This window comes from Labrus mixtus, chromosome 14, assembly GCF_963584025.1.
Source record: "Labrus mixtus chromosome 14, fLabMix1.1, whole genome shotgun sequence".
Taxonomy (NCBI): domain Eukaryota; kingdom Metazoa; phylum Chordata; class Actinopteri; order Labriformes; family Labridae; genus Labrus; species Labrus mixtus.
The window spans coordinates 25,511,117-25,539,090 of NC_083625.1; the positions used below are offsets into that span (position 1 = coordinate 25,511,117).

General features: G+C 40.6%; 2 protein-coding genes across 5 annotated transcripts in view; one reads left to right on the plus strand and one right to left on the minus strand.

Moving 5' to 3' along the window:
* gdpd5a (glycerophosphodiester phosphodiesterase domain containing 5a) overlaps positions 1 to 9,065 on the plus strand; it is a 29,530-nt gene extending 20,465 nt beyond the window's left edge. The window contains exons 11-17 of one of the 3 annotated variants that reach the window (XM_061055973.1): positions 412 to 633; positions 983 to 1,128; positions 3,012 to 3,159; positions 3,527 to 3,609; positions 4,841 to 4,855; positions 6,259 to 6,371; positions 7,390 to 9,065. In XM_061055973.1, coding sequence (XP_060911956.1) covers positions 412 to 633; positions 983 to 1,128; positions 3,012 to 3,159; positions 3,527 to 3,609; positions 4,841 to 4,855; positions 6,259 to 6,371; positions 7,390 to 7,478 — 816 coding nt within the window. In that variant the 3' untranslated portion in view covers positions 7,479 to 9,065. Of the gene's footprint in view, positions 1 to 411; positions 643 to 982; positions 1,129 to 3,011; positions 3,160 to 3,526; positions 3,610 to 4,840; positions 4,856 to 6,258; positions 6,372 to 7,389 lie in introns of all 3 variants that reach the window. The other 2 variants (XM_061055972.1, XM_061055974.1) reach the window with 2 other exon arrangements.
* A 1,446-nt stretch (positions 9,066 to 10,511) lies between these two features.
* On the minus strand, positions 10,512 to 27,407 carry samsn1b (SAM domain, SH3 domain and nuclear localisation signals 1b). 2 transcript variants are annotated; one of them, XM_061055982.1, is made up of 15 exons: positions 27,253 to 27,407; positions 23,545 to 23,679; positions 22,908 to 22,951; positions 22,715 to 22,755; positions 22,463 to 22,543; positions 21,538 to 21,635; positions 18,722 to 18,863; positions 17,513 to 17,898; positions 15,475 to 15,546; positions 15,199 to 15,315; positions 12,737 to 12,869; positions 12,264 to 12,415; positions 11,552 to 11,752; positions 11,273 to 11,423; positions 10,512 to 10,899 (listed from the first exon to the last, which is right to left on the minus strand). In XM_061055982.1, the coding sequence occupies exons 1-15, from the start codon at positions 27,274 to 27,276 to the stop codon at positions 10,706 to 10,708; spliced, it is 1,971 nt and encodes a 656-aa protein (XP_060911965.1). In that variant the 5' UTR covers positions 27,277 to 27,407; the 3' UTR covers positions 10,512 to 10,705. The 2 variants fall into 2 exon arrangements, with proteins under 2 accessions (XP_060911965.1, XP_060911964.1); XM_061055981.1 differs by having other exon boundaries at positions 10,512 to 10,932.
* Positions 27,408 to 27,974: the final 567 nt, after the last annotated feature.

Here is a 27,974-nt window from a genome sequence, read left to right on the forward strand (position 1 = left end):
TACTGTAATGGGAGTGAAAAGCAGAGAACAACTCTTTTAATTTCTGTTGATTTTATCATTCATTTTGCTCCTCCATCACAACGAGCACCTGTGTGACTTTTATCCGTTTATCTGTGTGGTGTACATGTATCTGTTTCTTTTTTCATCATGCGCTGAACACACATCTGCTCTGTTGTGTGATTCAGAGATACCAGCTTGATCAATCTTGACAAAAACCTTCGGCTGTAATGTTTATTAAAAGTGTTCAGAACACCTGCATTGAAGTGATGTACATGTTTTAAAGTCCCAGTGATGTTTCACTCTGTTAATGCCGCCTAATGAGCAATCAGATCGCTGCACTTCCTGTTGTATAATATGTAACATCAAATGTCTTAAGGGTCTGCCTCACTGCTGTGTTTCTTCTGCTTCCAGAGCGACCCCTACTGGACAGCTAACACCCTGACAGAGAGGGACCGCGTCAGGATAGCCAATCAGTCAGTCTGCAGTCTGGTGGACATGCTGCGCCTGGCGTCCAGGGCCAACAGCTCCGCCCTCCTCGACATCCGCAGGCCTCCGCCAGAGCACCCCCGCCACCGGAGCTGGTTCATGGACACGCTGTGGGCCGTGCAGAAAGCAGGGATCTCCCAGAAGAGGGTGAGGACTGTAGGTCGACCATAATAATACTTTGATTATTTAAAGGTGTTGCTTGAAGAATTTCATCCCCACTGAGTCACAAACAGTCACTGAGACAGGCAGCCTGTGGTGTCATACAGTCGAATGTCTCTGACTAAAGATTTAAAATAGTGCCGATATCCAATCTTGTTTTGTATAAATATAGAAAATACAAAGATATGAGTATATTTACAGACATCACATCGACATTTTAAATTCTACAAGCAGCACCTTTCTACCAGGCTCGTGTAACATGTCTCAATATGAAGCACACACTGTCTGTCTGTCTGTCTGATCCGGGTCTTTCCTTTGTCACATGTCTTTGTGCCAGGTGACGTGGACCCCCGACACGGACAGGGGGAGGGTGCGAGGGCTGCAGCAGGGTGCAAATGAGAAGCTGTCCATCAAAGAGATAAGGCAGAGAGGAATCACCAGCCTGAACCTCCACTATAGCAAGGCCCACCACAAAGACATAGAGTAAGAGGGGAGGGGGGGGGGAGTCATGAAGGAGATCTCTACACTATCAGAAATAATGTTAATAAAAGGAAGAAGCAGAAGACCTCCTTTCTGTTCTTAATGCCTCCATTTAAGTCATGTGGTTACTTATTTTATTGAAAATTCAAGTATAACTACAAAACCATATTCTCGTGCCGGAGGGGAAACATTTTAAGTCAGATCTCCTCCAAAGCATAGCAGAAATTATTCAAATCATTCAATCATGATGTATTTTCAAGGTAGAGATGTTCGACACTCTTACAGCATATGTGGGGGAAAAAAGCGTGCTTTAACTTCTAGTGTGTCTAGAGGGAACGTGTGAAGTCCTAATGATGACACTGCAGTCAGCTTTGGTTGGGGTTGAGGAGTACAATCGGGAAGATGAATGCAATCTTGCAGCGTGGAGTTGGAAAGAAGTGAGCCTTCTTCACCTCTGCACCTCGAGGAGGAGAGAGGCTGTGCAGGATGGAGGCTCTAGGCTACATTAGCAGCTGCTAGAATAAAATAAAGGAGACACAGGTTTTGACAAAGAAAAAAAAATGTGAAAATGGGAATGAAAAAGTCAAAAGTTAAAGTTGTTTTTTTTTGGCCCAGAGATGATCTGAAACATGTAATGAAGACATTAACAAGAGTGCAGGAAAATCTTTGGGATCCTTGGTAATAATCCAGATCCTGTCAATTTTGGAACTAGTTAAGTGTTTTTGGAGCCAAATTATTTGAATAAATGAATAAATCATTAATTGGGCACTGGTAGCCTACTGGTTAGTGTGCGCGCACCATGTGCAAGGACTGTGGTCCTCAGGGTGGGTGGCCAGGGTTCAGGTCCGGCCAATGGCTCTTTTCCAGCATGTCGTTCCCCACTCTCTCTCTCCCCGATTTCTGGCTCCATCCACTGTCCTGTCATGTCTAAAACAAAGCACAAAAATCTAAATCTAAAAAAGATGAGTAAATCATTCATTTGTTGTGAAGTTGTAATGAATTTCAGCACGTTGTATTACTCTGTATCATCATGACTGAATCACAGCCGTGCTGATATTTCATTATATTTATTTATTTATTGAATTAGGACAGTGCACATTAGTCAACATCTCAGAAAATAGCATCCATGTAAGTATGCTGGAATTAGCACACAAGCTAAATTTCATCTGTAGACCTAAAGGCAGGTTTTAACAAAAAAAAAAAAAATGTACAATTTGAAGACAGTCTACAGAACATCATTCAGAAGAACTCACAGGGAGTTTTACAAACAAATTGGACACAATAGTCACATGAGAAATAAGAGACACACGTACGATTAGCTAATTAAAAACTGCAGGATGAGCCAGAAGCTCTGGGGAACGGACACGAGAAGGGGAGGACAGATGTTATATTATATATGAGTACATGACTGTGTTTTTTTAAACCAATGTTTGAGTTATCTTCCAAAACAACAGCACTCCCTCTTTTGTTTAAACACTTCAAATCCACCTCATAAGAAGTGTATAGGTGTTTTTTGATCCTATTTGACTGATTTTGCAGCAAACAGCAGCAAACACTCGTCTTTAACTGGGTTTGAATTCATACTGTGTTAAACTGGTTAAAGAGTGCACATACCAATAAGAAAAAGGGAAGAAACAGCTTAAGTATTGAGTTCTTATAGAGCCCCAGCCCTCATGTAAATAACTGCTCTCAGGGTCTTTAAAGCAGAATGTTAAATGATACTCAGTGTAGTGTCGTTGACGTGAAGACTGGAGCATGTGGCACACAAAGATTTATATCTGTAGAGTAAATTTTGACAGTGTATGGTGAAACATTTTAACCAGCCTTTCTTTTCAGTGTCAAAGGAGTAACAGGGATTAATCGACGTGTATGTTTCCTCTCCTCAGGGAGTATCTGGCCAATAACGTGAGCGTGACTGTGTACCCGGTGAATGAGCCCTGGCTCTACTCTCTGCTGTGGTGCAGCGGGGTGCCTTCTGTGTCCTCTGATGCCCCACAAGTCCTCCGAAAGGTGCCTTACCCCATCTGGCTCATGGTAAACAGTTTTCCTCTCTAATCTGACAACACACGCACACACACACATTGACACACACTCAGACGCAGACAAGGTCAGGCAGCGAGACGAGAGGACAGCAGGAGAGAGGACAGAGACTGACGAGGGCTCAGCGAGACTGGAGGGCAAGGACGCAGAGAAAAACGAGGGAGCTCAGCAGCAGACTTTGGCTCAGCGTGGGTTTGGAGAAAAGGAGGATCATGGGAAACAATCGGAGACACATTTAAAGAACAAGGGCAAAGATCAGCACTACAAAGCATTCGTTTTCCTCAGTGAGGATCTCGTATTGGCACATTTTTTAATCCTGACCTCTGCTGGCTCAACTCTTCTTCTGTCTGTTGTCTTGCAGAGCCACCACGCTTACGACTTCATCTGGATCACTTCAGATCTGGTCTCCATCGCCGTGGTCATCGGGATCTTTTGTTATCAGAAGTAAGTCCACAGTGTGATCACAGACCCTGAACCTATGAGCATCTGTCACACAGTTAAATAACATATTTTAGATCATAATTAACATGTAATAAAGAACATGACGTCTGTTTGATTCTGTATCATTTTCTGAACACAAGGTCAACAGTTTTTATTGAAGCTATTTGTATATTTATAAAAACAGTCAATGTAAGAGCTGGGTATCTCAAAACCTGATCAAATAAATATTTTTATGCAATTTTAGACGACCTGATCCTTACAGAAATCATGAGTTCTTGTTCTTTTCTTTGCAAGCGTAATGTTTAACATCGTATCTGTGCACTTGGGCTTAAAGGTCACATATTATAAATAATACACTTTAACATGTTTTATGTCCCTACTCCCTTTTCAAACCCCCCAATTATGAGAAAAGTCCATCCTCTCCGTCTTTTGCCTGCTCCACTTTTGAGTAAATGTGTGCTCAACTAGCGGTTTGGAGATTTTCCCTTCATGACATCACAAAGGGGCAGTAACCCCTCCCCCAGGTGGGTGACACTCCCACAGCTAGGTGTTTGTTCTGCCCTCTGAGTCTGCCTTCTCAATGTAAACAATAGGACATGGAGCGAGAAAGACCGAGTACACCCAAGCCCTTCCAGAGAGGGGACGTGGTCAGACACAGCTCATTTACATATTTAAAGGTACAGACACAGAAACAGCCTGTTCTGAGCAGGGCTGAAATAGAGGGGTTTATAGACATGATCAAATACAGGATCAGAGTGGATTTAGAACAAGAAACTTCACACACATGTTTTGGGGAGCTCTGAGACTTATTTACACTGATGAAGAGGAGGAGAAGATGTGACCTTTAATGTCTTATAGAAACACAGTAAATGTGTTTTTTTAGTGACCTGTATGTGGAACAATATTATCAAGAAGCATCATTAAGAACATGTTCCTATAATCACTGCGCTGGTCTCTGAGTCTGACTGGAGCTGTTCTTATTCACTCTGCTGCTTTTTACTGTCATTTTCATTCCGCTCATCCTGCTCTTTTTTTTCTTTCTTTGTTTTATTTTCTTCACTCCTCGTGTCTTTTGTCATCATGTCTCACCTCTGTGCTATAACCTCTCCATGTCCTCCCTTTCTCTGTCTCTTTCTCTTTCTCTTTCTCTCTCTCCCTCCCCTCACACTCACTCTGTCCTGTGCTCTGCCTGATCTGCATGCAACCTTCCTCCGCTGCCCCCGGCGTCTGTCAGCTATCATATGATCAGGTAACTGCTGCCACTGCTCCGGCCTTTGTTCCTGCCTCCTCGTCTGTCCTCCTCCTTGTGCTTTTTTTTCCTGACCGACACCCCGAGGCGGTTTCCTTCCTCTCTTACATTGTACTTGTTTACCTCTTGTGTTTCTGTGTGCTTTCCACTAAATGTCTTTTTGTAATGTGTATCAAAATGTGTATCCATGTACAAACACTCAAACTACCTTGAGTCTATCACTGTTAGCATGCTCGTGTCATTTTGACTGATCTGCAAAGAATACAAACTATTTGACCTGTTAGGTTTTAGGAAAGGTTAAAAAGCTCCATAGAGGGTAAAAAATATGCATCATTCTCATTTGGATTCTAATACATCTAAAAATATATTTATCAAAAACCTGTGGACCTACAGATACAAGACTAAGATTAAGTAATTAATTAATTTAATTAATCATTTTTTAATCAAGATTAAGCTAATGCTATTTTGTCCATTTAGGCTCACCATAGATAAGCCTTCTCAGTGTCTCCCTGTAGTAATGTTGACATAAAAGAAGGACACTGCTGCATCCTTGATTGTCTCCTTTAACTTAAAAGAACTCTCAGACAGCTGACGAGTCCAAAGTTATATCCACCTTATGACATCAAACATGTCACTTTTTGGGCGCTGGTAGTTGGTTAAGTTCATGCTCCCCATGTAAAGAGGCTGTAGTCATACAAGCGGGCGGCCCGGGTTTGAATCCGACCTGTGGCTCCTTTTCCACAGGTCATTCCCCACTCTATCAGTATGAGTGTGTTATTCAGCCGTTATACACAACACAATCATTTTAAAACAATACAGACAGTTCAAACAGAGTCTACAGTCATGTATTATGTAGTGACTGAAACGGCACAGGCAGAAGCAAACTGCTTATAAACTACTATCCTACATTCTTATCTAATGAAACTACCAGCCTTCAGAATCTGACTGACTCTCTCTCTCTGATTTCTTACTCTATCAATGGTCCTACCTCTACCATAAAGACACAAAAAGCCCAAAAATAAATCTTTAAAAAACAAAAACACTTCACTCTTTTGACCGTTCCCTTTGAGCTGTTTGACTTCATTTTTTAAGTTCAATTCACAATTTTTAATGTGCACGTGAACTTATGCTTAAAGCACCCGAAAAGTGACATGTTTGAGGCTTTTTTTTTTTTTTTTTATCTAACAAGCCAAGAATTGTAAAAAGGCGTTGAGAAGCGACACTGATTTCAAACAATAATACAGCTTCTTTCTAACATATATGGCAGATTGTTAATAATTATAATCAGTGATTACAAATAAAGCTGCATAGTTCTTTGATGCAGCGACTGAATTGTATGTTAAGGGATTCAGAATCGTCTCCTCCTTGTGCTTGTTTGTAATGGTCTTTATGTGCTGTTACAGGTGGAAGATGAGCGGGATGCAGAACTATAACCCTGAGCAGATCATGCTGAGCGCTGTGACACGTCGGACCAGTCGGGAAGTAAACATCATGAAGGAGAAGCTCATATTCTCAGGTACTGCTTTCTCTTCCTTTTTTTTAATGAGGTATTTCATGACATAGGTGCGTAGGACGACAAACTCCAGCACACTACTCTTAATAAGTATCACCAATTTATTAGAAAACATCACAAAAGTTCAGAGGGACCGAAACGTTGTGAATTTTTTTATTTTCACAACTGAAAATTAATGCTTCAGGTTTGAAGATGGAGAGACAGATCATGCATAAAAACCTGATCGGAATAGAGACAATTTGCAAATCAGCTCCTGTGATGAGCAAACATTCAATCATTATCAGATTTCAGCTCAGACAATATCCGGTCCGGCAAGTATGTGCTACTTCTGGATATTCCAACACACAGTACACTTAAATCACAATTCATGCATCCTCCTCAAATCAACACACCTAATTAAGAGCTCTCCCCTCCTCTCCTCTCCCCTCCTCTCCTCTCCTCTCCTCTCCTCTCCTCTCCTCTCCTCTCCACCTCTCCTCTTCTCTCTTCTATTTCCTCAGCTTCTCCCTTCTCTCTAATTTAAATTACTGTAATGTTCTTCATTACTTATTTTTTCCTTGTTTGAAATCTTACTTATTTACCTTGTGCACTTTAAGGAGGTGGGAGAAAAGAGACATAATTAAATAGTATATACTTTTTATCAGTAATTGACAGAAACCAATACTTTTCAGTGTGTTCTGATACACTTTGACTGGTTTCATAAATACTAGATTGAAATTGACTGCATACGGATATCTTAACTGTGTGTATTGTTGTTTAAGCGGTGTGACTTTAGAGCCTGAATTAATCATTAAAAAAATCATTGAAACCACATTTGGTATTCACTGTGTATGCAGTTTATGATACCACCACTTGGGGGTGCCAAAGTCTGACATTCAAACTTCCTCATTTGACACACAGGTATGATGTTGTAGTGTCTTTATGTCCACTGTAAGCGTGCTAAACCACTTTCAGCTAAATCATTATCTTCAGTAACTTTAGTTTCAGCATCATTAAAACAGTAATCTGTCGTCTCTTTCAGATATCAACAATGGACTGGGCAGTTCAGAGGAGCTCTCTCTGTATCCTGAAAACGGCTATGCAAGATATTCTAACAGCAACATCAGTTGATGAACACATCTTCACTGGAACATCTGCATTACAGATGTTGTTTGATTTCAGAGTTTTAATGAGTGGATGTTATGTTCTGGACAGAGGACACTGACCTGTATGTCCAAAGACTGTGAAAGTGAAACAGCATGGACATCAAATGTTGTCCGGACAAAGAGGGTTTCCTCGGTTTGCTCTGCTGACTCAGTGACATATCAACACTCTCTTTTGTGCAAGTTTGATATAATATATGTCTGATGTTATTGTGTGTTTGAGTTTTCTAACATAATGCAGAAGACTGAGACAGGCATAAGACAGAAAAAAGGAGGAGGATGATTTTTTAAAAATTGTTAATGTGAAGATCATACACTACATCAGAACTACATTAATTGTGCTTGTGTCACCCCAGGTGGCTGATTGGTTGGCTTTTTGCCTTTCCGGGGCGGGGCTTAGGTTCAAATCAAGTATTTGGGCAGTGTTGGAACAGGCTGGTAGTTGTGTGAAAAATATATCAAAGGAAGAAGTTTTAATATTTTTCCATTTCTATATTTCATTTTTAATTCCTCCAAAAATGCATCTTGATCAATCATTTAATTTCTCATTCCTGGCTCTTCAACTGAGAGCGCAACATTTCAACTCTTTCCTCGACCTTTTCACTTTATCTCAGTATTTTGACTTTATTTTTAAAAATCTTACATTTCATCTCACATTTTTTTCTCATGCCTTTACTCTTTCACTAAGACTTCCTGTCTTGGACACATACAAAATAAAAGTTTACCACAAACCTTTAAAGGCATGTTGTAACTATCAGTGTTCTTAAAAGTTAGCATGTAGCATGTAGCAGCAGGAAACACGTGACCTGTCAGTGTCAACAGTCTATAAAACAGGATTTGTTAGATAATAAACCTGATCCATTGTCGAGGCTAAATGTATATTTCTGTTATTGAAGCACGTTTTGAATCAGAATTTAAAAACATAACATTTCAGAAATAAAAAAAGGAGGAAAAAAATCAGTTTTATGAAATGAAAATAATAAGTTTGAAAGAGTAAAAAGTGTAATTTTTTGTATTTTTCTTGTAGGTCACTGTCATTTTACAACAGATGATATCAGCTGTGTGGTGTTCTGTATCATGTAAATAAGAGCTGTTTTTATTTCTTGTTTTTCGCTCTGGGAGGATTTTAAAGGATTTGGACGTGTCATTTATATGTTTTACTTTTGCATTTATAATATATATGACTGTCTTTTTTTCTTATTGGTGTGACAAAGATAAGGGCAAATGTAAAAACTTATTTTATTGCTGTTTCCTGTGTGTATTTGTGTGTGGGAGGGGGAGAGGGGGGGGAATTGGGGGATTTAAGAGTACTGGTCGTCATGTTGTGGTTTTAATCTTTGTCTCTGCCTCTTTTCTGTCATGACTGATTTATTATGTAGATTTAAAGATGCTGTTTCAACGTTCACATGGCTGCCTTTTTGTTTAATCATGGACATATTTCCCCCTTTGGGTTTATTATATATAATATATAGTATATAGGAATAAACATTTCAATTGACATCTTATCTTTTAGCTGCAGACATGTCCACTGTCTAATAAAAGTTCTCTCTTTGAACAGTGTGCACGTTTTCTTTTAAAGGAACAGTTTTAACCAATGATTCTGAAATGAGTTAAAGGTAGAGGTCATATTTAAAAAAAAACATTACAGAAATAACTAAAGCAGGTCACAAAACTGAGCAAAATCTGGAGTGTTGTTCAGGCAGGCCGTCCACTAGCGATCCCGTGGAGCATATGATTCTGAAGTCAATTCAAGTCTTGATATGATTGTCAAAGTTGATTCGGTTATTATACATTTGTCTTTTTAGGTCATAGAAACTCTTTGGTTTTGTCTGTCGGCTGGGGCGTGTCCAGAGGGGTGGCATGGGCCCCCCTTGTAATATGATTGGCCACCCCAGGTGGCTGATTGGTTGGCTTTTTGCCTTTCAGGGCTTAGGTTCAAATCAAGTATTTGGGCAGTGTTGGAACAGGCTGGTAGTTGATTTCTTTTGTCTGAACAAAGCTAAGAATATATTGCAATTTTCTGGTTACTTTAAAGTATACATGATGAGTAGAGCTAGAAAGGGTAAATAAATAAAAAGTATAAATTTGTGAATTCAGAAAAGTCTGGACACGCCCCCCTGTCTGTCGGTTCTTCTTCAGTCGTATTCGCAACAAATTCCCGTTTTTATGCCTTGAGATTCATCTTCCCTGAGTGGGCGGGTCCCTCTCTCTTCCCCCTATGTGGTGGCTGGGCTAGCAATTGGACCAGAAAAGGTTCATTTAAAGAAAAATGTTTGAACCTCTGAGTGAAACATTAAGCTGAAGGAAGCTGTTCTGCCCTCTGAGTCTGCCTTCTCACCTCAAACAATAGGACATGGAGCAAGAAAGCCAGAGCCACCCAAGCCCTTCCAGAGAGGGGGCGTGGTCAGACACAGCTCATTTGCATTTAAAGGTACAGACACAGAAACAGCCTGTTCTGAGCAGGGCTGAAATAGAGGGGTTTATAGACATGATCAAATACAGGATCAGAGTGGATTTAGAACAAGAAACTTCACAGACATGTTTTGTGGAGCTCTGAGACTTATTTAAACTGGAAAAGTATATTTGTGAACTAACACAGGACCTTTAAAGCTCCTTAGAGGAAGTTATGGTTCTGCCCATTTTGGCGACCCCATCTGGACACCACTGTCTTTGATACATTTGTTGTGTACATATATTCGTGTTTGTAAGTCGTAAATGATTAATCTTGTTGCCGATGGTCTCGTTTGCTTTTGTAGCTCATAAACTGACATCTGTATTAATTTCAGTGTGTTTCATAACCAGTTAAAAACTTAGTTACAGGAGCTTTAAAGACAACAAATCAGGAGCTTCAGCTACAGTAGAACATGAGGGTGACTTAAATCACATGTTTTCTTTCTATAACGTGGTGAACTTTTGATTTAGGTAGAGTTCTGGCTTTAAGAAGAAGTTCACTTGAAATAAAGTTACTTGAAAAATGAAATTATAGGAAAAAAAGAAAAACTGTTTCTTAAACTCTTTTATTCAGACATATGATGTCTTGAAGTGGAGCATTTACATTTGGAAAAGGCTCAGAGAGGGCATTCATTGTACATAATTGGAAGTTACACTGTTGTCATTTAAAAAAACAGCGTTCGTCTGAAAAGTCACCTCAAAGCAGGCGTGGTAAAGAATGGGTTGTAAAAGAATGGGTGATGCTCATGAAGCTGCCGTCTCAGCCGGCGGAGGGTACTGAAGGAAGAAGTGAAGGTGTGCGTCCTCTGTGCTGTTGTCGGGGCTGTCAGACGACATGTGGCAGCCGGAGTCTCTGGGGCCGCTGCTCACTTCTGCCTTCATGTTCTCGACGGGGGTCTCGGCCTCCTGATTGGCCTCGCTCTTCGGCTGCCAATCAGCTGTAAAGCAGAGGAGACGGCTGGTTGGACGTACTGTCATAGAGCAGAATGGATGAGCAGTAAGTAATCCTTTACAGCCATTATTCATGTGCATTACAGCTCAACAGCCAATCTGTCTGCCCCTCCTGTCCTTGTGTGTCCTGTTCTATTCTCAGAAATGCTCTTTGAGGTTATCCTGTTATCCTTAACCTCTTTAGCCGTGGCCCTGTTACCCTCCAGGTCTTATCTGCTTGAGGTGCAATGTCACTTGTCCCCTTTCCTTTCTAAATGTAAACATCTCAGCGAATATTTTTTAAGGTCTTATCATGTCCAAAAAAAAGTGCCCAATGCTGCTGTCCTTGGATGACCCTTTAGTGCCTTTACCATTACTCACAGTACATTTGCTGCAGGGAGTCAACAGCAGTGAGAAGACGATGCCGGTGCTCTGGATCAGTCACATTCAGCTCCGTCAGGTGATGCTCCCTCAGCCTCATCAAGTCATCCACTGTTTGGTACCCGTTCAGCTGCAGAGAGGACGTGTACTCCTGGAGAAGCAAGAGTAGAAAAAAACCAAACATTTACACTGTAGAAGAGGAGAAAACACCCTCCTGTACGGAAGATGATTCCTGCCACATTAAAATCAGTCAAATCCATAAATAATAAAACAACTTACCTCCAAGCTGAGACGCCTCAACACTTCCTGGACGGTGGATTTCTGGCTCTCTCTTTGGGTTTGTGTCTCCTCACGAGAATCGGGTCTCTCCTCTGCGAGCTCATCTACATAAATGAACTTGAAATTGCCCAGTTTGCCGTTCAGCATCCCTGTCCATATTCCCATGGGGGGTTTGGCAAAGATGTCAATCACATCTCCCACCTGAATGAGAGTGTAGTATAGACCAATTAAGATTATCTGACAGGGACAAAAATACTTCAGAGAAGAGAGCGGGTGTTCCAGATTTGGCTGTAAAAACTTTCCATTTGGGAAGGTTACAATGGCTTAACTTGACGTGTCAATCAGACTATGTTCATCATCAGTATCCTTCACCAATTGCACTAGTTTGTTTGCAAGTTAATTGACAGTCTTTGAAGTGCTTCACCTATTGTGTTTAGAAAAGTTATGAAGACAGTAGTGTAACCCCCTGTGGCCTGCTATAAGATGAAGGATGTGAGTGTGTGATGTTTACATTGTAAAGCAGACATTTATTGCATCGTGTTAGAGTGAGAGAGTGTCATGCACACTCGCCATCCAGTAGACCTGGACGGCCGGTTATATGCAGCTATGCTAAGCTGATCTGTGTCTTTGTAATTCAGAGAACGGACAATTTGTCTACACCTGCACGCTTAGAAGTCCATTTTCTGTTTCTAAAGGTGAACCAAATGTTTACCTTGAGCTTGAGGGATTCAGTGTCGTATGGACTTGGCACAAAGTCAGTATGGACTCTTGCTCTTCCACAGAAGTGTCTAGAGGACAACAGATCATCGTCCAGCCTCAGACTGTCTCTGTTACTGGACCAGCCGGACCCACTGGTGACTCCGCCTAAGGAAGAGCAGACAAACAAGAGGACTCGATAACCCCACATCTAACAGATGGAATCAATTTCTCACAATCACAATCACATTTATTGCATTCACACATACAAGGAATTTGTCTTGGTGTTTTTTTGGTGCAAACAAACAAAGAACATTAGAGTAGAATATAAAAGTAGTTCTTCTGATGACAGTAACAAGGCAGCTTAAGTCTGAGTAGTGGATTCCGTTCTTGATAGTAAGTTCAGCTTTATAAATAAATGCATCTTAAGGGGAGTACGAGATCCTTAAGAGAGGATTGCATCATGGCTCTGTGCCCACAGGTGCTTACTTGAGGAGCTTTGTCCACTGTTGAGGCTATAGAGGCTTTCCAGAGAGTCACCAGACCGCCTGTGATGTGCTTTCACAAACGCTCCCCCGCCAACTTTCCTCTTTTCTGCTTCATCTCTCTGTGTGTTTCCATCCTGCACAGTCAAAAACACAGAGTCACACTTTTATCTGCCTTATATTTCTGTTTAGGTTCACTGCATGGGTTATCTCCCACTTCAGGCAAACAAAAGAGAAAAGCTAACCAACCAGAGAGCTGAGTCAGGGCCCCCTGAACTGCTACGTTTCACTTCTCGTGTGACACAACAGCTCAGTCTCCCAGTTTATGCTGGGACACGCAGCTTTTCTGGCAAGCGAGAGACTTAATCCTGCAGGGGTTGCCCTGCTTTTAATAGCTGAAACCTGTAGGAGGTGTGTTGTGAGCTTTAATCCCCAACTACATGTTCTCAGATTTTAACTTCCTGTTCCTGTACATGGCGTTTCACATCATGGACCATATCTATGGAGCTATTATTGTGACAAAACTATTTGAATATGCGTACACAGATCCACAAATGTGTAAACAAATCTGCAAATATGTTGACCAATTTTGAAATATTTACTTATTTATTAAGTAAAGGCATGGCAGCCTATCCTGTGAGCCTGAGCTCAGGGCAACAAACCCCACTAATGTGTTTGCAGATTGTCAGACACTCATTTGAAGATATGTGCACGCATTTGTGGATCTTGCACAGCAGGAGTGTTGCAAAAGTCAAGTGTAAAATGACCGCCAATGGAGAGCCTCAGTTGTAAGCGATCATTTGTGTGTATTTTCATTGCCATTAATAAATAAGTAAATATTGGTCAACATATTTGCAGATTAGTTTGTGCATTTGTGGATTTTTTTACGCATTTGTGGATCTGTGTGTGCATATTCAAATAGTTATGCCACAATAATAGCTCCATATCTGCATAATAACTCCATAAAAGTGAAGAGCTGGATTCTGAATGGGATGCACCTGAAACTACAACAGGTCAAGACAATACTGCTCAAGAATATGAGATGAATCAAACAGTTTCTGAAAGAGTCAGTCAACCTGGCTAAAAGCAAGGGAGGCCTGGAAATAGTTATGTAGTATCGGTGGTAGACAAATTAAAAATTAAAAATGAATATATTGAAATAAATTAAATCATGGTTTTTGTGCACAAACACTTTTCTTGAAGCAAGAATGTGTGACTTTTTGATCCAGTAGATGTCACCCTCGAGCACCAGCATTAAACCAAAACAAACTGCTGTTCGACAACTCCGCTATTCTGAACCCTCCGCTCTCCTCCAGCGACACACCTCCAACCCCCCTCCACACACAAAGGAGTTATCAATTAGTACGCACCATAATTTAGCACCAATAAATGCAAGCGGCGGACAAAATTGTCCTTTGCTCGAGCTGCAATCACCTGTGTCCTGCATTGTTGTGTTAACATGCTAATGTTAGCACACTTTGGTTAGCTCAAAGCTTCACATTGCACATAAATTGACACAGAATGACCGTGAACTAAACACATTTAGGTGACATCCAAATAAACAGTGAGTATGTTCTTCTTTTCTCTAGTCCTTGACTAAAACAGTTTTAAACACAAGGCCGTCCGGTCCATGTAAACATGATGTAAACACGGCTCTGACAACATTACAGCTGATGGGACTCCGGCTTCTCACTCATTGTAGACAGTCGTGACTCAGAGAGACATTTACAGAGGATAAACTTGATATCTGCTGTATTTATGTGTAAAATGTTGCACATACTAACTTTAAAGAAATGTACTTTTGGTTTGTGAGCGGCATATATAACACAATCAATTTTCTTAAAGTAGCTTTAACACTCCGAACTAGAGGACGACTCAATGGACCACATGTAAACACAAAGCTTCACATATGTAACACAGCGACAAGGTGTCAATGAGCTGTCATTTTAAGCCACCAGTTACAGTATAGACTAAGAGCCTAATAGGATAACAAGTGAGAATACCTGACCCCTCTTAGACACTCCCTTGGTAATCTCAAAACAACACTACTGACAAACACCAATCATAATAAACACAATAAAAATGAAATGTATAGAGCATAATTGGAATATTTGAAAAATTGTGATAATTACTTCTGTAACACATTTAAATGCTTCAGAATTATGAAGGAAACTCTGGTGAAAAATGTCATGAACCTTATTCATTTTGTTTTTTTTCTAGCTGTAATTCTTTAACCCTATAAGGAGGGTGTGTCAATCCTTCTGTTTTAAGTGCTAATGTTAAGACCAGGCTGTGGAGCTCTCTCTGTAGATCATAGTTGGATTGTTAGTTAACAGTCTGGCAGAACAGGTGTGTGTCTGACAGCTGTGTCTTGTTGTTGGCAGATGTTATTTCATTAGGTTTGAAACACACCAAAAGCAGGGTAGTGTTAGTATGACTAAGATCTCTGTCGAGTGCATCACATACTTTAGAAGTTGTCTTTGTTTTCTCTGGTGAGGCCTTGACGTGCTTCCTGTCACTTTGTGATGAAGTCTGTGTCTCCTTCCTTTCCACCCAGACATCGTTTGGCTCCTCAATCTGCACCTGCAGTGAAAACATCAAAACACATTTCATATCAGATTTCCCCGACTGCAGCCAAAAGACAAACATGATGTATATTTAAGTCTAAAAAACACATTAGTCTGTGAGGACTAAATTCCTAGATGATCAATCTTTCAGATTAAGGAGGTTCGTTTCTCTTACCGACGAGCTTCCATCATCCTGCGGCTCCTTTAAAGGCTGAACAAGAGGTTCAAATCTCCCAAATCTGGTCAACTGTTTGGGAAAAAGAGAGATTACAATGAGTGTTTTCTGGTGACAGATGGGCATACGATCTGCCCTTGTGTGTGACCTCACAACATAAACAGCTGGGTGTTTATGCCCTGTTTATGATTTGTGCTGTGAATTAGGTTAAACCCCGGCAGCCATACAAATCTTAGATGAAGTATTTTTCTCATCCTGGATGAAAATATTGTGACTACTAGGGATGATCAAGTTGCACTGATCTTGTACTGTTAATGTGTTATAATGCACATATCATTTCACAGATTATTCCTTAACGTCGTTAATCTGCAGATCTTTATCCTTCCATCATCCTACATAACTGCTAGGGGTGTCGAAATCATTTCCACGATGCATCGCGATGTCAACCTGGACGAGTCTGCATCGATGGAGCATTATCCATTATTGCATATTGTCGTTGCTTGTAGACCTATACTATATAATTCATTTATTTGGCTTACAATGTAAAGACTTTCATGTTGACATTGGTTTCTTAAGCATTTCCTAAATAATAAAAACCCATCATGATGCATTGAAATATCAAATCAAATCAAATCAAATCGTTGACAGGATCATCGTAATAGAATCAAATTGTGAGACCACTGAGTATGCACAGCCCTAATAAGTTCCATAAACAAAGTGAGACAGTGCAGAAACAAAAGAGTCATTCTCTCTTGGTTTGCCGTTAGCTTCAGTTTAGCGGTCATTTAGCACTGAGCGCATCTGTTACATGGACTCTTTGGCTTATTTCCCAACAGTGACTGTTGCCCTCTGTCATGCACTGAATGGTTTGATGAGCAACGAGTCACACAGTTGTTCTAAATACAGGAAACAATTAACAAACATGGATTCATTTGATGGCTATTGGATATATACGGCTACCTATTTGCTGTTATAAAATGACCTTACTCCTCCCTACATCACAGAACTTCTTTCATTTTATGTTCCAGCTGTAACGTACTTTTGCACTTCTATAACACATCCACGATGTATACGTCTGTTTCTGACAGCTGCTCACTACCTGCCCAGGCGCTGCCTCACCTATCAGCTACACAAACATGGCGGCGGCAACGATGGCGTCTTAGCTTAGGAGTGGCCATTGCTGGGAATGAGGTGTAGCCTATACACGCCATATATGTACATATATTTTTTGCATGAAAGACCGCAATGAGCCACAGAGGTTTCATCTGTCTCAGATTTCAAAATTGCTGCGGTTTGTGTTGTAAGAAATAAACATCACAGGCGCCTGTGTGAACACCAAGCGGCAACCTCCAGTCTTGAAAAATGAAGCCAATGCCTTAGGGAAAAATCCTGCAGTTCGTTGAGTGTCCACTTTGAGGCTGACTCCAGGAGCCCCGGAAGTCACATACACATGACTGGCAAAAACCCAATTTTTACAGCATAAATTAACATGTTTGACATGGTTCAAAAAACGAAATAGGTCGTTATTGTCATAACGGGCACACACTGAATAGGTGGTGAATTTTTTTGTAAATTAGGCGCGTGGCTGACCTGATTGACAGTGGGCCCGATGAAACAGTTTGTCAAGAGGCTTAAAACCCGCCTCAGCTCTCAGCCTGTCGTCAGGTTGTCTGAAAGTTAGACTGAGACAGGATTTCCAGCATGGCGCTGCTGCTGATGAGCCCGTCGACCCCCCCGCCCTAACAGAAGGGTGACGTCACTCAGGCTTCATCCATTAATATTTTCAGTCTATGGTAAACACCATACCCAGGATTAGGCTCATAACCGTGATACTCAATTCCATGTAAACACGCTCAATAATTTACATTATATTAAGGAGAAGAATTCTCACTGAGATTGTAGAAAGAAAATGTTGGGATTTTGTTAGATGTCAAACTTTTCTTTTAAAATAGAACGTGTTATATTTGTGTTTATATACCACTGGTTTAGTTCATTTGTCAGAGTGTCCTGAGAGTACGCACACAAAGGTTTGTCTTACTGTGTTCTGTGAGAACTGCAGCTCTGTGATGGAGGGGACCGTCAGCGGAGGAGGACACAGATCTGGCTGTTTGCTGTCCAGTTCCTGTATCAAACTCTCGAATCGATCCCAGTCTGTGGTCCAGGGCAGCGACAAGCTCCCCCCGCAGACCCACAGTTCATGCTGAGGCTGTTGACAGGTGTGATAGAAGGGAGACCAGGGCTGCGGACACTCGAACGGGCTCCACCAAACTCCCTCCTCCTTTGACTGCACATGGACATCTGTGGCTCTTTGTTGCTGTTGCTGCGGTGATGAAGCAGCTTTGGCTAGCGTCTTATCCGTTCTCCTCCCCAGGCCGATGCAGGTCAGCACCGGATTGTTGTTACTGAACACATCGGCCAAATGATCTGAAAAGAGCGGGAATAAAGTGATAGTTAATGCAACTACGTAAGCCATGAGAGGTGAAGGAAGAAAAAAAGCAAGTGTGGTTCATTCATTTGTCAGAACTTAAATTGTTTTTCTCACCTTTGTTCAGGACAGGAATTTGTTTTAAGAACAGGGATAACTTAAACTTTTAAATATCGTCCTCATACAACATCAACCAATGCACACTGCCTTGATGTACGTACAAAAACTACCTCATGTAAATGAACCAATCTGTTACATTATTACATAATTTATTATCATGTTGATTTCAGCATCTTCTGCACTATCCATCACTGCCCCATTGCCTTATTGCTATATTCAGTCTTTGTTTTCTTTGTCAGTTTATTGTTTTCCTTGTTTGTGTGAGCATAACTGGGCAATGAAGCTGATTCTGATTCTGACAAATTATTACATTTTTGCAACTGTGTAGCAACTGGTAATAAAAGTTTTTCTAGTTGAAGAAAAAAAGGGTTCTTCTTGGATTGTTTGTCAGGTGAAAATAAAGGTTGCTGGGTTGTTGTTGTTTATTTTTTGCCTCTAATGAAAGAGGAACAAGTTTGTGTAAAATGGGGAAAAATTTCCCAAGTTTAGTTCTACAAATATTACTGGTGAAAGAAGTTTCTATTTTGGAATATAAATTTTGCACCTGTACAATGTTTTAAATAGAGGAGAGAAAACAACTTAGATCACTGTTACAGAATGAATCACCAGAATTCTCTTTATTTCCTCACCTCTCAGGTCGTCTGTATGCAACACTTCTTCATGCACATATCAGATAACATCATTCCTTCGACTATAACTCACCATGACTGTCTGATAAACTCTTCCCTTTCCCTGCTGCGCTCTGTTGTCCCTTCTTTGTGTGGACCAGATTCTGTAACTTCTTTATTCTGCCTGTGGTGTGCGTTGAATATGAATCTGCTATGTCAGCTGTAGTTTCACCACCCTGCAAGAAAGAAAGAATATTATGCATCTAGTGCAGGGCAATGACATTCAGCACTAACCACAAGTACTGCTTTACAATCCATCCATCCATTATCTATACTGCTTTCTCCATTCGGGTTTGCGGGAGGCTGGAGCCGATCCCAGCTGTCATTAATCGAGAGGCGGGGTTACACCCTGCACTGATTGCCAGTCAATCACAGGGCCTTATAATAGTAGAATATATTTGTTTAAATACAATATTTTTGCTTTCACATGACTGACCTTTGCACATTCATTCAACTAGAATCAGGGAAAGTATTTCTATTCCAAATGTGACTACCTGTCTCTTGTTGGATTTTTTTTGTTTTAGCAGCAACCTTTGGAGTTGAAAATGAAGCCAATGCAGAAGTTATTCTGAGGAAGCATTTGCAATATGGCTACACAAAATTGTTGGGCTTTAAAATAAATCAATGGGTGACATCACTGAGACCACGTCCATGTTGACCACGTCTTCTCTATAATGAGGGTGTCGTCTTTTAATTTTAGAGCAAGGCTTCCAAAATTGTCATTATTTTCCCCAAAATCATGCACTGAAATATTCCCTGCTTGAACTCAGATTTGCTCTGCTTACGCTCAGACTTGCATTACAATCGTTTCTTGCATCATTTCTGCGCTCCAGTTTTAGCTCTTCATGGTCCTCACATTCAGGCTGTTTCTTTGCCCTCATAAAACATCTGCTCTCTGATTTCTTGAACCACCCTATCAAAATCCCCTGCTACCAAACCAACAGAAAAAGACAGTGATAATGGAATTTTAACCAACAAGATGTACCCCTCCACATCTTTAATATAGTGTCATCACACAACGTTTCCTGCTGAATAAGGACCTTTACTTTCAATGCTTTAAGGGTCTTTGGTTGATAATACTTTTCCTATAAATTAAGTAATTTCTCAGAGCGGCCTTACAACTTTTAAGTGAAGTATCTGAAAAATTCTCTAACCTCTGTCGACATCCAACTAAGGCGTGTTGCTAAACTAAGGCTGTTTTGGAACTTGCCTACTTTATTAGTAGTACATGCTGAGTCGGCCAAAGTGCAGTATGCAGTCTGCAAATAAATGTAAGATCTGCAGTATGCCAAAAATACCCAGATGTCGTACTTATACAGGAAAAATACACAGTATGCATCAGACCAATCTCCCTCATCTACTGTTTCCCACAATGCAAAGCGCCAGGTCAGAGATCAAAATGACGGCCATCGTAACAGGAAAAAAAAAATCACAATCATACCAAACTTCACAAAGATACCACCAATTATCTATTTCTGACACTGAAAATCATGACCATTTAAATGAAACTAAGTTCATAACTTAGGTTCGAGAGCCGGACAACACCCAAACCACATCTTCAATCACCTGACAATATATACTGATACTCATACTGAGCCATCCAACTCCACACCGTATGTCTCAGTTCTTCGACCCACCCTCCCTTCCTCTCATCCATTCATCTCGTTTGACCTATAGACACAGTCTGGGCCATGATCAGCTCGGGAAGAATTATGCCTGAGACAGAATCCCCGTCCTGAGTCTCCCTTTGCCCTGCAGTCAGTCCATCCTTCCTGACAACATCCTCTTCCATCAGAATCATTACCTCAACATACATTCATATGATCTATCATTAAATATCTAAAACACATGTGGTTGTGGTGTGGTCCTTGCTATTGAATCACTTTGTCAGATTTCTTGAGACTGTAAGTGGATGCTACACTGTAGTGGTGTTTGCCGTCAGCTGGTCTGTTGTTAACTTCCTCATCCAAGATCGGAAACCAGCTCTTATAGCCGGGCCTGGCATTCTGCAAAATAACCACCGACTGGCAGTCATAGCCTACTACTGTTAATCGCAGTATACAGTAGTACACCTGGGATAAACTTTATTCCCTCTATGACTATGTCTAAACAAAGAGCTGGGTGCTTCTCTTTTTGTTGTATCCTTTCTTCACATTCAGCTAACATGCAGATCAAAATACAAATGTTCAAAAGAGCACAGAGCAGACCCAAGTGATACGTAGAAAGCAGATTAAAGGTTTCAAAAGTGGATTAGAGAGGACTGTAGGTCTGATTAAGCTGACTTCATTCACTCTCAGGTTTACTTCAAATTTACTTTTACTCTCTGTTACCTGCACCCTGAATCACATAGACATATCAAGTGACTTAACTTTGAATCATTCGTCAGGTGATACCGTTTAAAAATTTTAACAACAGAAAAAAATAACTTTTCTGAAATGTCCTGACATCGTTTTTTATTAAAGATTAAAAGATTCTGTTGTTAAATAAAACCCATCCAATTCATCAGTTACATAATCAGAGAGTGGAAGATTAGAAAAGATGAACAATAGTCATCCCTCACATGCATCAGCATGTGCACAATCAGTCAGGTATGTCAGGTGAGTCTGCCTGGCCGTCATGTGGATCCAGGATTACAAAAGACTAAAGTCTGCCATCTGCACCACTTCAGGAAATCATCAGCATTTGTTTCACTGAAGTGATTGTGTCCGAGTGAATGATGAGATCTCATTAAAGTAGGAAAATTCAACTTTTATCTTCAGCGTTACTCTGTATGCGGTTACTAAAATCCAGATTGTGATGTATTAATATTTTCTTTCAATGAAGTCGTCTATCAGAGCGCCGAGGTTTTACCTGAGCTGGTGGATGTGTCTCTGTGCTGTCAGATCTCAGCTCCTTCAAGCTGCCGTTTCTTGTCAACGTGCTGCTCTGACTGGAGGCTTTACACTTTTCTGTAGGATAAATTCACACACGACAGACAAAAAAACATTATTTCATATGTTGTCAAACATGCAAATCACCGGGGCCGCTCACTGGGTGGATCATGAACAGAGTCTGCAATCTTCTACACATCAGCCTCAGATTTGACTCACAGCCTATAGGCCCTTTGATGCACGTCTACGTCCACTCTCTCCTCCTCACATTTCCTCTTCAGCTAACTTATCATTAAAGACTAAAAGACTTATCTCACACACATAAAAACATGCAAATCCAGGGTACAATTTAGGCAGCCATTTTCCTCTCACATGAAGCTCAGGGAGCAAAGCTGAAGTTCTGTCGTAATGTTAAACTGCGGTTAATTAGGATATTGTAGGAAATCTTATAGAAAAGACAAAATCACAAACATTACTCTTCATCAGAGATTTGTTAGAAAAAAATGTCAATGTTTCGTCCCTCTGAACCTGATTTCAGTCTTCAGTCTTGAACCCAGTTTTGAAAAACTTTCCAAAGATAGTTAACCCTGAAATATGGCCGACGTCCATCCTGATTTTCAACATTCATTGATTTGAGTTCAATTGTGTTTTGGGTTGATGATCATCAGAAAGCTTTGCAATGATAAAAAATCTTCCAATTCCCTACGTTTATCTGCAACCTTGAACACAGCAGAACAGAATACCAACATTTCAGATTCCCATCCTGAGTGCTGTGTCAATGGGAAATGGCTACCATGTGAATAATGCCTCTCATAACTTCTCTTGCACTAACTTCTTGTATAGCCTCAGTTCACTTGGTATCTCAGTATAATCACTTCAGCTTCTTTCACATACACATTTCTTACCTCTGTTGTGGGCTTTGATTTGATTGGACGAGTCTTTCTTATCTCCTGACAACACCAAGCAGCCTTTATGAATGTCTCTGACTGCACCAGAGGAGGAGGAGGAGGGGAAGGAAGGCAAACAGAGGTCACATTGTAGAAAAGTTTGAACGAGTGTACGATCAAGGTGAGTAGTGTGAAGCAGATGTTTTGATTGGAATGAATCCTAACCATGTTAATACAAAACCAACACAGTGATTAATAATGTGTACCAACCGAGTGTTTCATTGTCCAAAGATGATGTTGGCACATATGACCTAAAGAAGAAGACAAATATTAAATATTCTGATGCAAAAATAAATCTACTGAATAAAAGACAAAAAAAACACAACTGATCTTAATATGAAGATATGCTCTGTGTGCTCACTTAAATACACGTGTACAAGATAATCGAGCACAACTCCTTTACCTTCTGTTTGTTCTTTTCAGTTTCACTGTGCTCTGAGGTCGGTCCTGCATGGGGACAAAAAAAAAACAAATTATGGCAAAGTCTATGGAAGCCCTGAGGGGCAAAAAGAGAAAACAAATCTGATCATCCATTCAAAGTTCTTTCTTCATTTTCTTCTGCTTATCCGAGGTCGGGTCGCAGTGGCAGCCAGCACAGTAAGTCAGCCCAGATTTCAACGTTTGAGCATGATGTTAACTAACCAAAAGGCTAAAAGGCTAATCAAGATGGTTACAGTTACACCTGTTCAGCCTCGGCATTGTTGTTTTCTATATTCTGATGTTAGCATTTAGCTCAGGGCATGGCTGTTTCTGAGATTTTTGCATCCCCCTTCATCAGCTCTGACAAATCCAACAAAACACATTAGATCAGTTAAACAGTGAACATGAGAACACTAACGTTTCACCCCTTGGTTCTTTGTTCTGCAGAGCAGAGAGAGAGCTTGATTCACAAACTATACTTTTCTGATGCAAGACAGTGATCTGACAAGTTTTACAAGTGTGCAGTATGAGCTGTTTAAAATTGGTTTCAATGCTTGGAAAACATGTGCAGCATCATTAAAAAAAAAAATCTAAATCAAACCTTAAATAAATAAACTTACAGAACTGATGGATAGATCTGAACCACTCCAGTCAGGTCTTTGTCTCAGGAGAGCGGGGCTAGTCTGGTATCTGGGGAGGACTTCCTTCAGTGTTTTGCTGTAGGCTGGTTCATAGATGCTTTCTGAGGAGCCCTCCTAAAAAAAACCAAAAAACATCCATCAGTTATCATGGTGACAGACCCAGTACTTAGTTTCACATTTATCGTATAAATTACTGATGTTACACTTGTGTTTATAGTTCCTGGAATTTTAATCATGTCTGGTACATGTATAGGTAGATTTAATTTTTCCTCCAAAAAATGTCATCCTGCTTTTTTTTATTAGTCAGTCATATCACTCACTATTTTCCCTGTGGAAAATGAAAAAAATAAAGAAGAAGAAGCCTGAGTGACGTCAGCCATCTGTCATGGCGGGGAGCTCTGGGGGCTCATCGGCAGCAGCCGCCATACTGGAAATCCTCTCTCAACCTAACTTTCAGTCAACCTAACAACAGGCTGAGAGCTGGAGCTGAGGCGGGTTTTAAACCTCTTGATGGACCGTTACATCGCGCCCACCTGTCAATCATGTCAGCTACTCGCCTACACTTCTCATTTTCAAAATCAAAACAGAGCCGTTTAAAAACAATTCACCCCCCGTACAGTGTGTGCCAGTGATGATATAATAACTAATCAGACCTATTTTATTTTTTGAACCAGGCTTTAAACATGTTTATTTATGCTGTAAAAACGCCTTTTTTGCCTGTCATGTGTATGTGACTCCTGGTGTTCCTGGAGCCAGCCTCAACGAACTGCAGGATTTTGCACTTCGACATTGTCTTCATTTTTAAAGACCAGAGGTTGCCGCTTGGTTCAGACATGAGAAATGACAGTAGAAAAATAAATCGAGTTGCTGATGTTCTTGTTTGCTTTAGTAGGTCATACAGAGGCATCACAATTACTTTCAGTCTGTTCCGGAAATGAGTCCTCAATACTTCCATAAGTCCTGGCTTCAATCTTGATTCCATGACACTTGAACTCTTGCACTTGCACATGTAACGAGCTGCTCATGTCGGGTCGTGTTCTGCTGGATCAGCTACACATAAAGAGCTCAACTCTGTTTCTGTACAGAGCAGGGTGGGATTGATGGTAAGAAGCCCCGGCATGTAAACTGTGACACAGATACTGTAAGCTGTCCACTCCTGACATTACTCTCAGGAACATGGTCACTTGGGATTTATGTTCCCGGCTGCATGTTTTTCATTCACAGTTTCTCCTCATTCACTTTGCAGTTTTGGTTCTCCATGAATTAAACAACATTCTTATAAACAACTGCTTAACCTTAGATAGTGCAACAAGTTGTGTAAGCGCTGACACAGATCTTTAGTGGTCTTTTCAGGTGAGCATCTTACACTCATGTTGTTACAGATTTGAGTTCGGGGAGTTGATGACTTTTTGTACTCTTTAGTGACGCTAAATTTAGATTAAAGCTCCAAATCTACTGAGTGACGTAGAAGTCAGTTTAGTGTCAACAGCTACTACGACTACTACTACTACACAGTCACTTTTAATTCAACAGGATACGTGTGTGTAAATGTTAATCACTTCCAATAACAAGTAGCCTACTGGAGAAGAACCTTCAATGTAAATGGTAAATGGACTTGAGTTTATATAATGCTTTTCTAATCTTCCGACTACTCAAAGGGCTTTTACATCACATGTCACACCTACACATTCACACACTGATGGTAGTGATCGCTATGTAGTATCATCCATCAGAAGTAACTAATCCCATTCATACACCACCACCAAAACAGCAGGAGCAATTCGGGGTTAAGTGTCTTGCCCGAGGACACATCGGACATGTTGCCCAGCTGGGGATCGAACCCACGACTTTTCGGTTGAGAGGCAACGACTCTACCAACTGAGCCACAGCCGCCTTAACTACTGCAGAGCTACCTGAAGAAGACATTAAGTTAACTGATGCTACAGTACTTAGAAAAGTAGACCAAAGTTTTTGTGAGAAATTATTAAATGGACGACAAACAAATGCAACAAAATTAAAACAAAATATTCTCATGCTAGTAGAAAAATGATGCTAGCAGGGACCCGATTAACCAGGACTGTCCAGTTTTCCAGCAACAACATGTCCCAGTTTTGGACTTTCCCTGTCCCAGTTTTAACCAATTGAAATATCACAAAAATACTCCATGCTTGCCACACTTATTTGTCTCTATATGTGTCAATCAAGGTCGTTGCCAAGAGTGTTGCTGTTTTAATAAATGGAAAATATCTCTCATGCACCATGAGACAAAGTTCAATACTGATTTGTCTGTACATGTGTCGATCAGTCTCAGGCTTTCAGCTGCTGTTCAGCTAGCCTAGCTTATCCTAACCTAACAGGACCTGCTGCGTAACGACAGGTAGGCTAGCGGTCGTACCAAAAAGGAAGTCAGCGCTTTCTGAAGAGCTCTGCATGCTTCCTTCAAAGTACCAGGTAATATATATGCTGTGTTTTGCACACACCACAAGGGTCCATTTTCAGTTGCCCCCGGTGGAAATGCAGATATGCAAATGAGCAAACACAACCAGTGGGTACAGGCAGGAAGTAGCATTGTTATGATCTCCTTATGTGAGGAAAACGTTGGAGAAAACCAACTTAAACAAGCTTCTCAGGGGGAAACCTTTACCTACCACCTTGTGTGATCAGTGCAGGTCATGGATGTGTGGATCCATACATGTGGGTTTGCAGTAAAATTAAAGTCTCCCGATTTGGAGGTTTTAAATTTGGTCACCCTTTAAAGTGGGTTTATTTTAAAAATCACCTTTTTTAACACTTCATGGAGAGAAAAAAATCCCTCTTTTCATCCAATTATCTAATGAAGCTGGTGTGTACATTAGTAGATATAACTTTTATATCCCTTTGTATGTATTCCATCTGACTGAACCCTATGTTTTCACATTTTATAGTTTTACATTTTGCGTTATTTTGAAGCTCCTGTGGGAATTTTTTAGCTGGTTATGAATCAGGCTGAAAATAAATCTGATGTTTCTTCATGAACTACAAAAGCAACGAGACCATCAGCAACTAGATCGACTTTAAAGTTAGTTAAAGTTAATGCCTAAAAACTGACGCTGAGGGGTCAATGTCAGAACAAGTGTTTATCTCCTGGCTGCAGAAACAGATTTTGAAATGACATTTTTCATGGCAAAGATGTCTGATGAGGGGTATGTTTGACTGGTTAAAGAAACCAGGATGAGATGAACACACAAATTTGTACAGGACAAAATCAGCCAACCAATAAAACTTAACGTTTGTAAAAGGAGATTACATTTTTATCCTTCCAAGGTTGTATGTAGTTGTATTTGTTTAAACAAATGCTTCAAACTCCCAGGACATATATGCCTTTATATTTGGGTTACTTACAAATGAACCACATACTGTGTGTTGTAAGTGAGCACAATTAAACTGCACAACAGAGAAACAGGAAAATCCAAGCCCAGCAAACAAACATCGACAGACATCATGAATCTAACAGAGAGGTGAGTTGTTTCTAGCTGTGCCTCTTTCTCCTGAGAGACCGTTTCAGCTCCTTGTCTACAACAATAACATGAGCTGTCCCTCAGCGAGCACCGCCTCTCCTCTGCCTACCTGCTCTTTAAAGGCTGCAGGGACCAAACATATAAGACGGACCTACAAACTGACAGGAGTTTAGAAGATGATGTATCTTACCAGCGTGAAGCAGAACAGGTTCATGTTTGAAGGTCTGTGGAGCCAAAGAGAAAAAAAAAAACAAGCTGCACACCTCGGCCTCTGGGAACCCCTTTCCACGCACCGAACCTCCACACTCACATAAAGTAAAGTAAAACACACACGGTGATTCAGAAGCTCACGCAGCCCCCACGTTGCCTTCAGCCCATTGGCCTAATCCTGAAGTCAAATCCCTGACATAATCCAATAGATGCAGTGAGCCATCACGACCAGCACAGAGAGAGAAAGACGCAGGCCATTTGTGACAAAGAGACCATCAACAACAACAACACACACGGGCTTTGTTTGGCACGGGTCTGAAACGATTATTATAATGACCTGATAGAGATTTACTAATCACTAAGTGAGGTTAAACTGCTGCTGACTGTTTCCTGTGAAAGAAAAGACTGATTTACTGATGAGGTTCTGTCATCACACACGCAGAACATCACACAAGGTTTTATCACATGTTATCAAATGTGTACCAGTGGGCACATGCTGGAGCCATTGTTGCATAATACAGTTTGTTTTAATCAGCCCTGGAGTACTTTTAAGCTTTCATTGTTTCGAAGCTAGTGGACTGAAATAATCCTGGATTTGACAGTCAGTTCAAATGTGAAGAAATATTTATTTTCTCACATTTCCTCCAGTGTTTCCACAGGGGAGCTGCAGAGATTTACCTGCAACCCAAGTATACTTATATA

Coding starts and splice junctions, on each gene's coding strand:
- samsn1b (XM_061055981.1), bottom strand. CDS start 27,276: ATGAACCTGTTCTGCTTCACGCTG. Junction 22,544..22,714: donor TTTGGACAATGAAACACTCG/GTTGGTACACAT, acceptor CCTCTGGTGCAG/TCAGAGACATTCATAAAGGC. Junction 12,416..12,736: donor CAGTGGACAAAGCTCCTCAA/GTAAGCACCTGT, acceptor GCTCTTCCTTAG/GCGGAGTCACCAGTGGGTCC.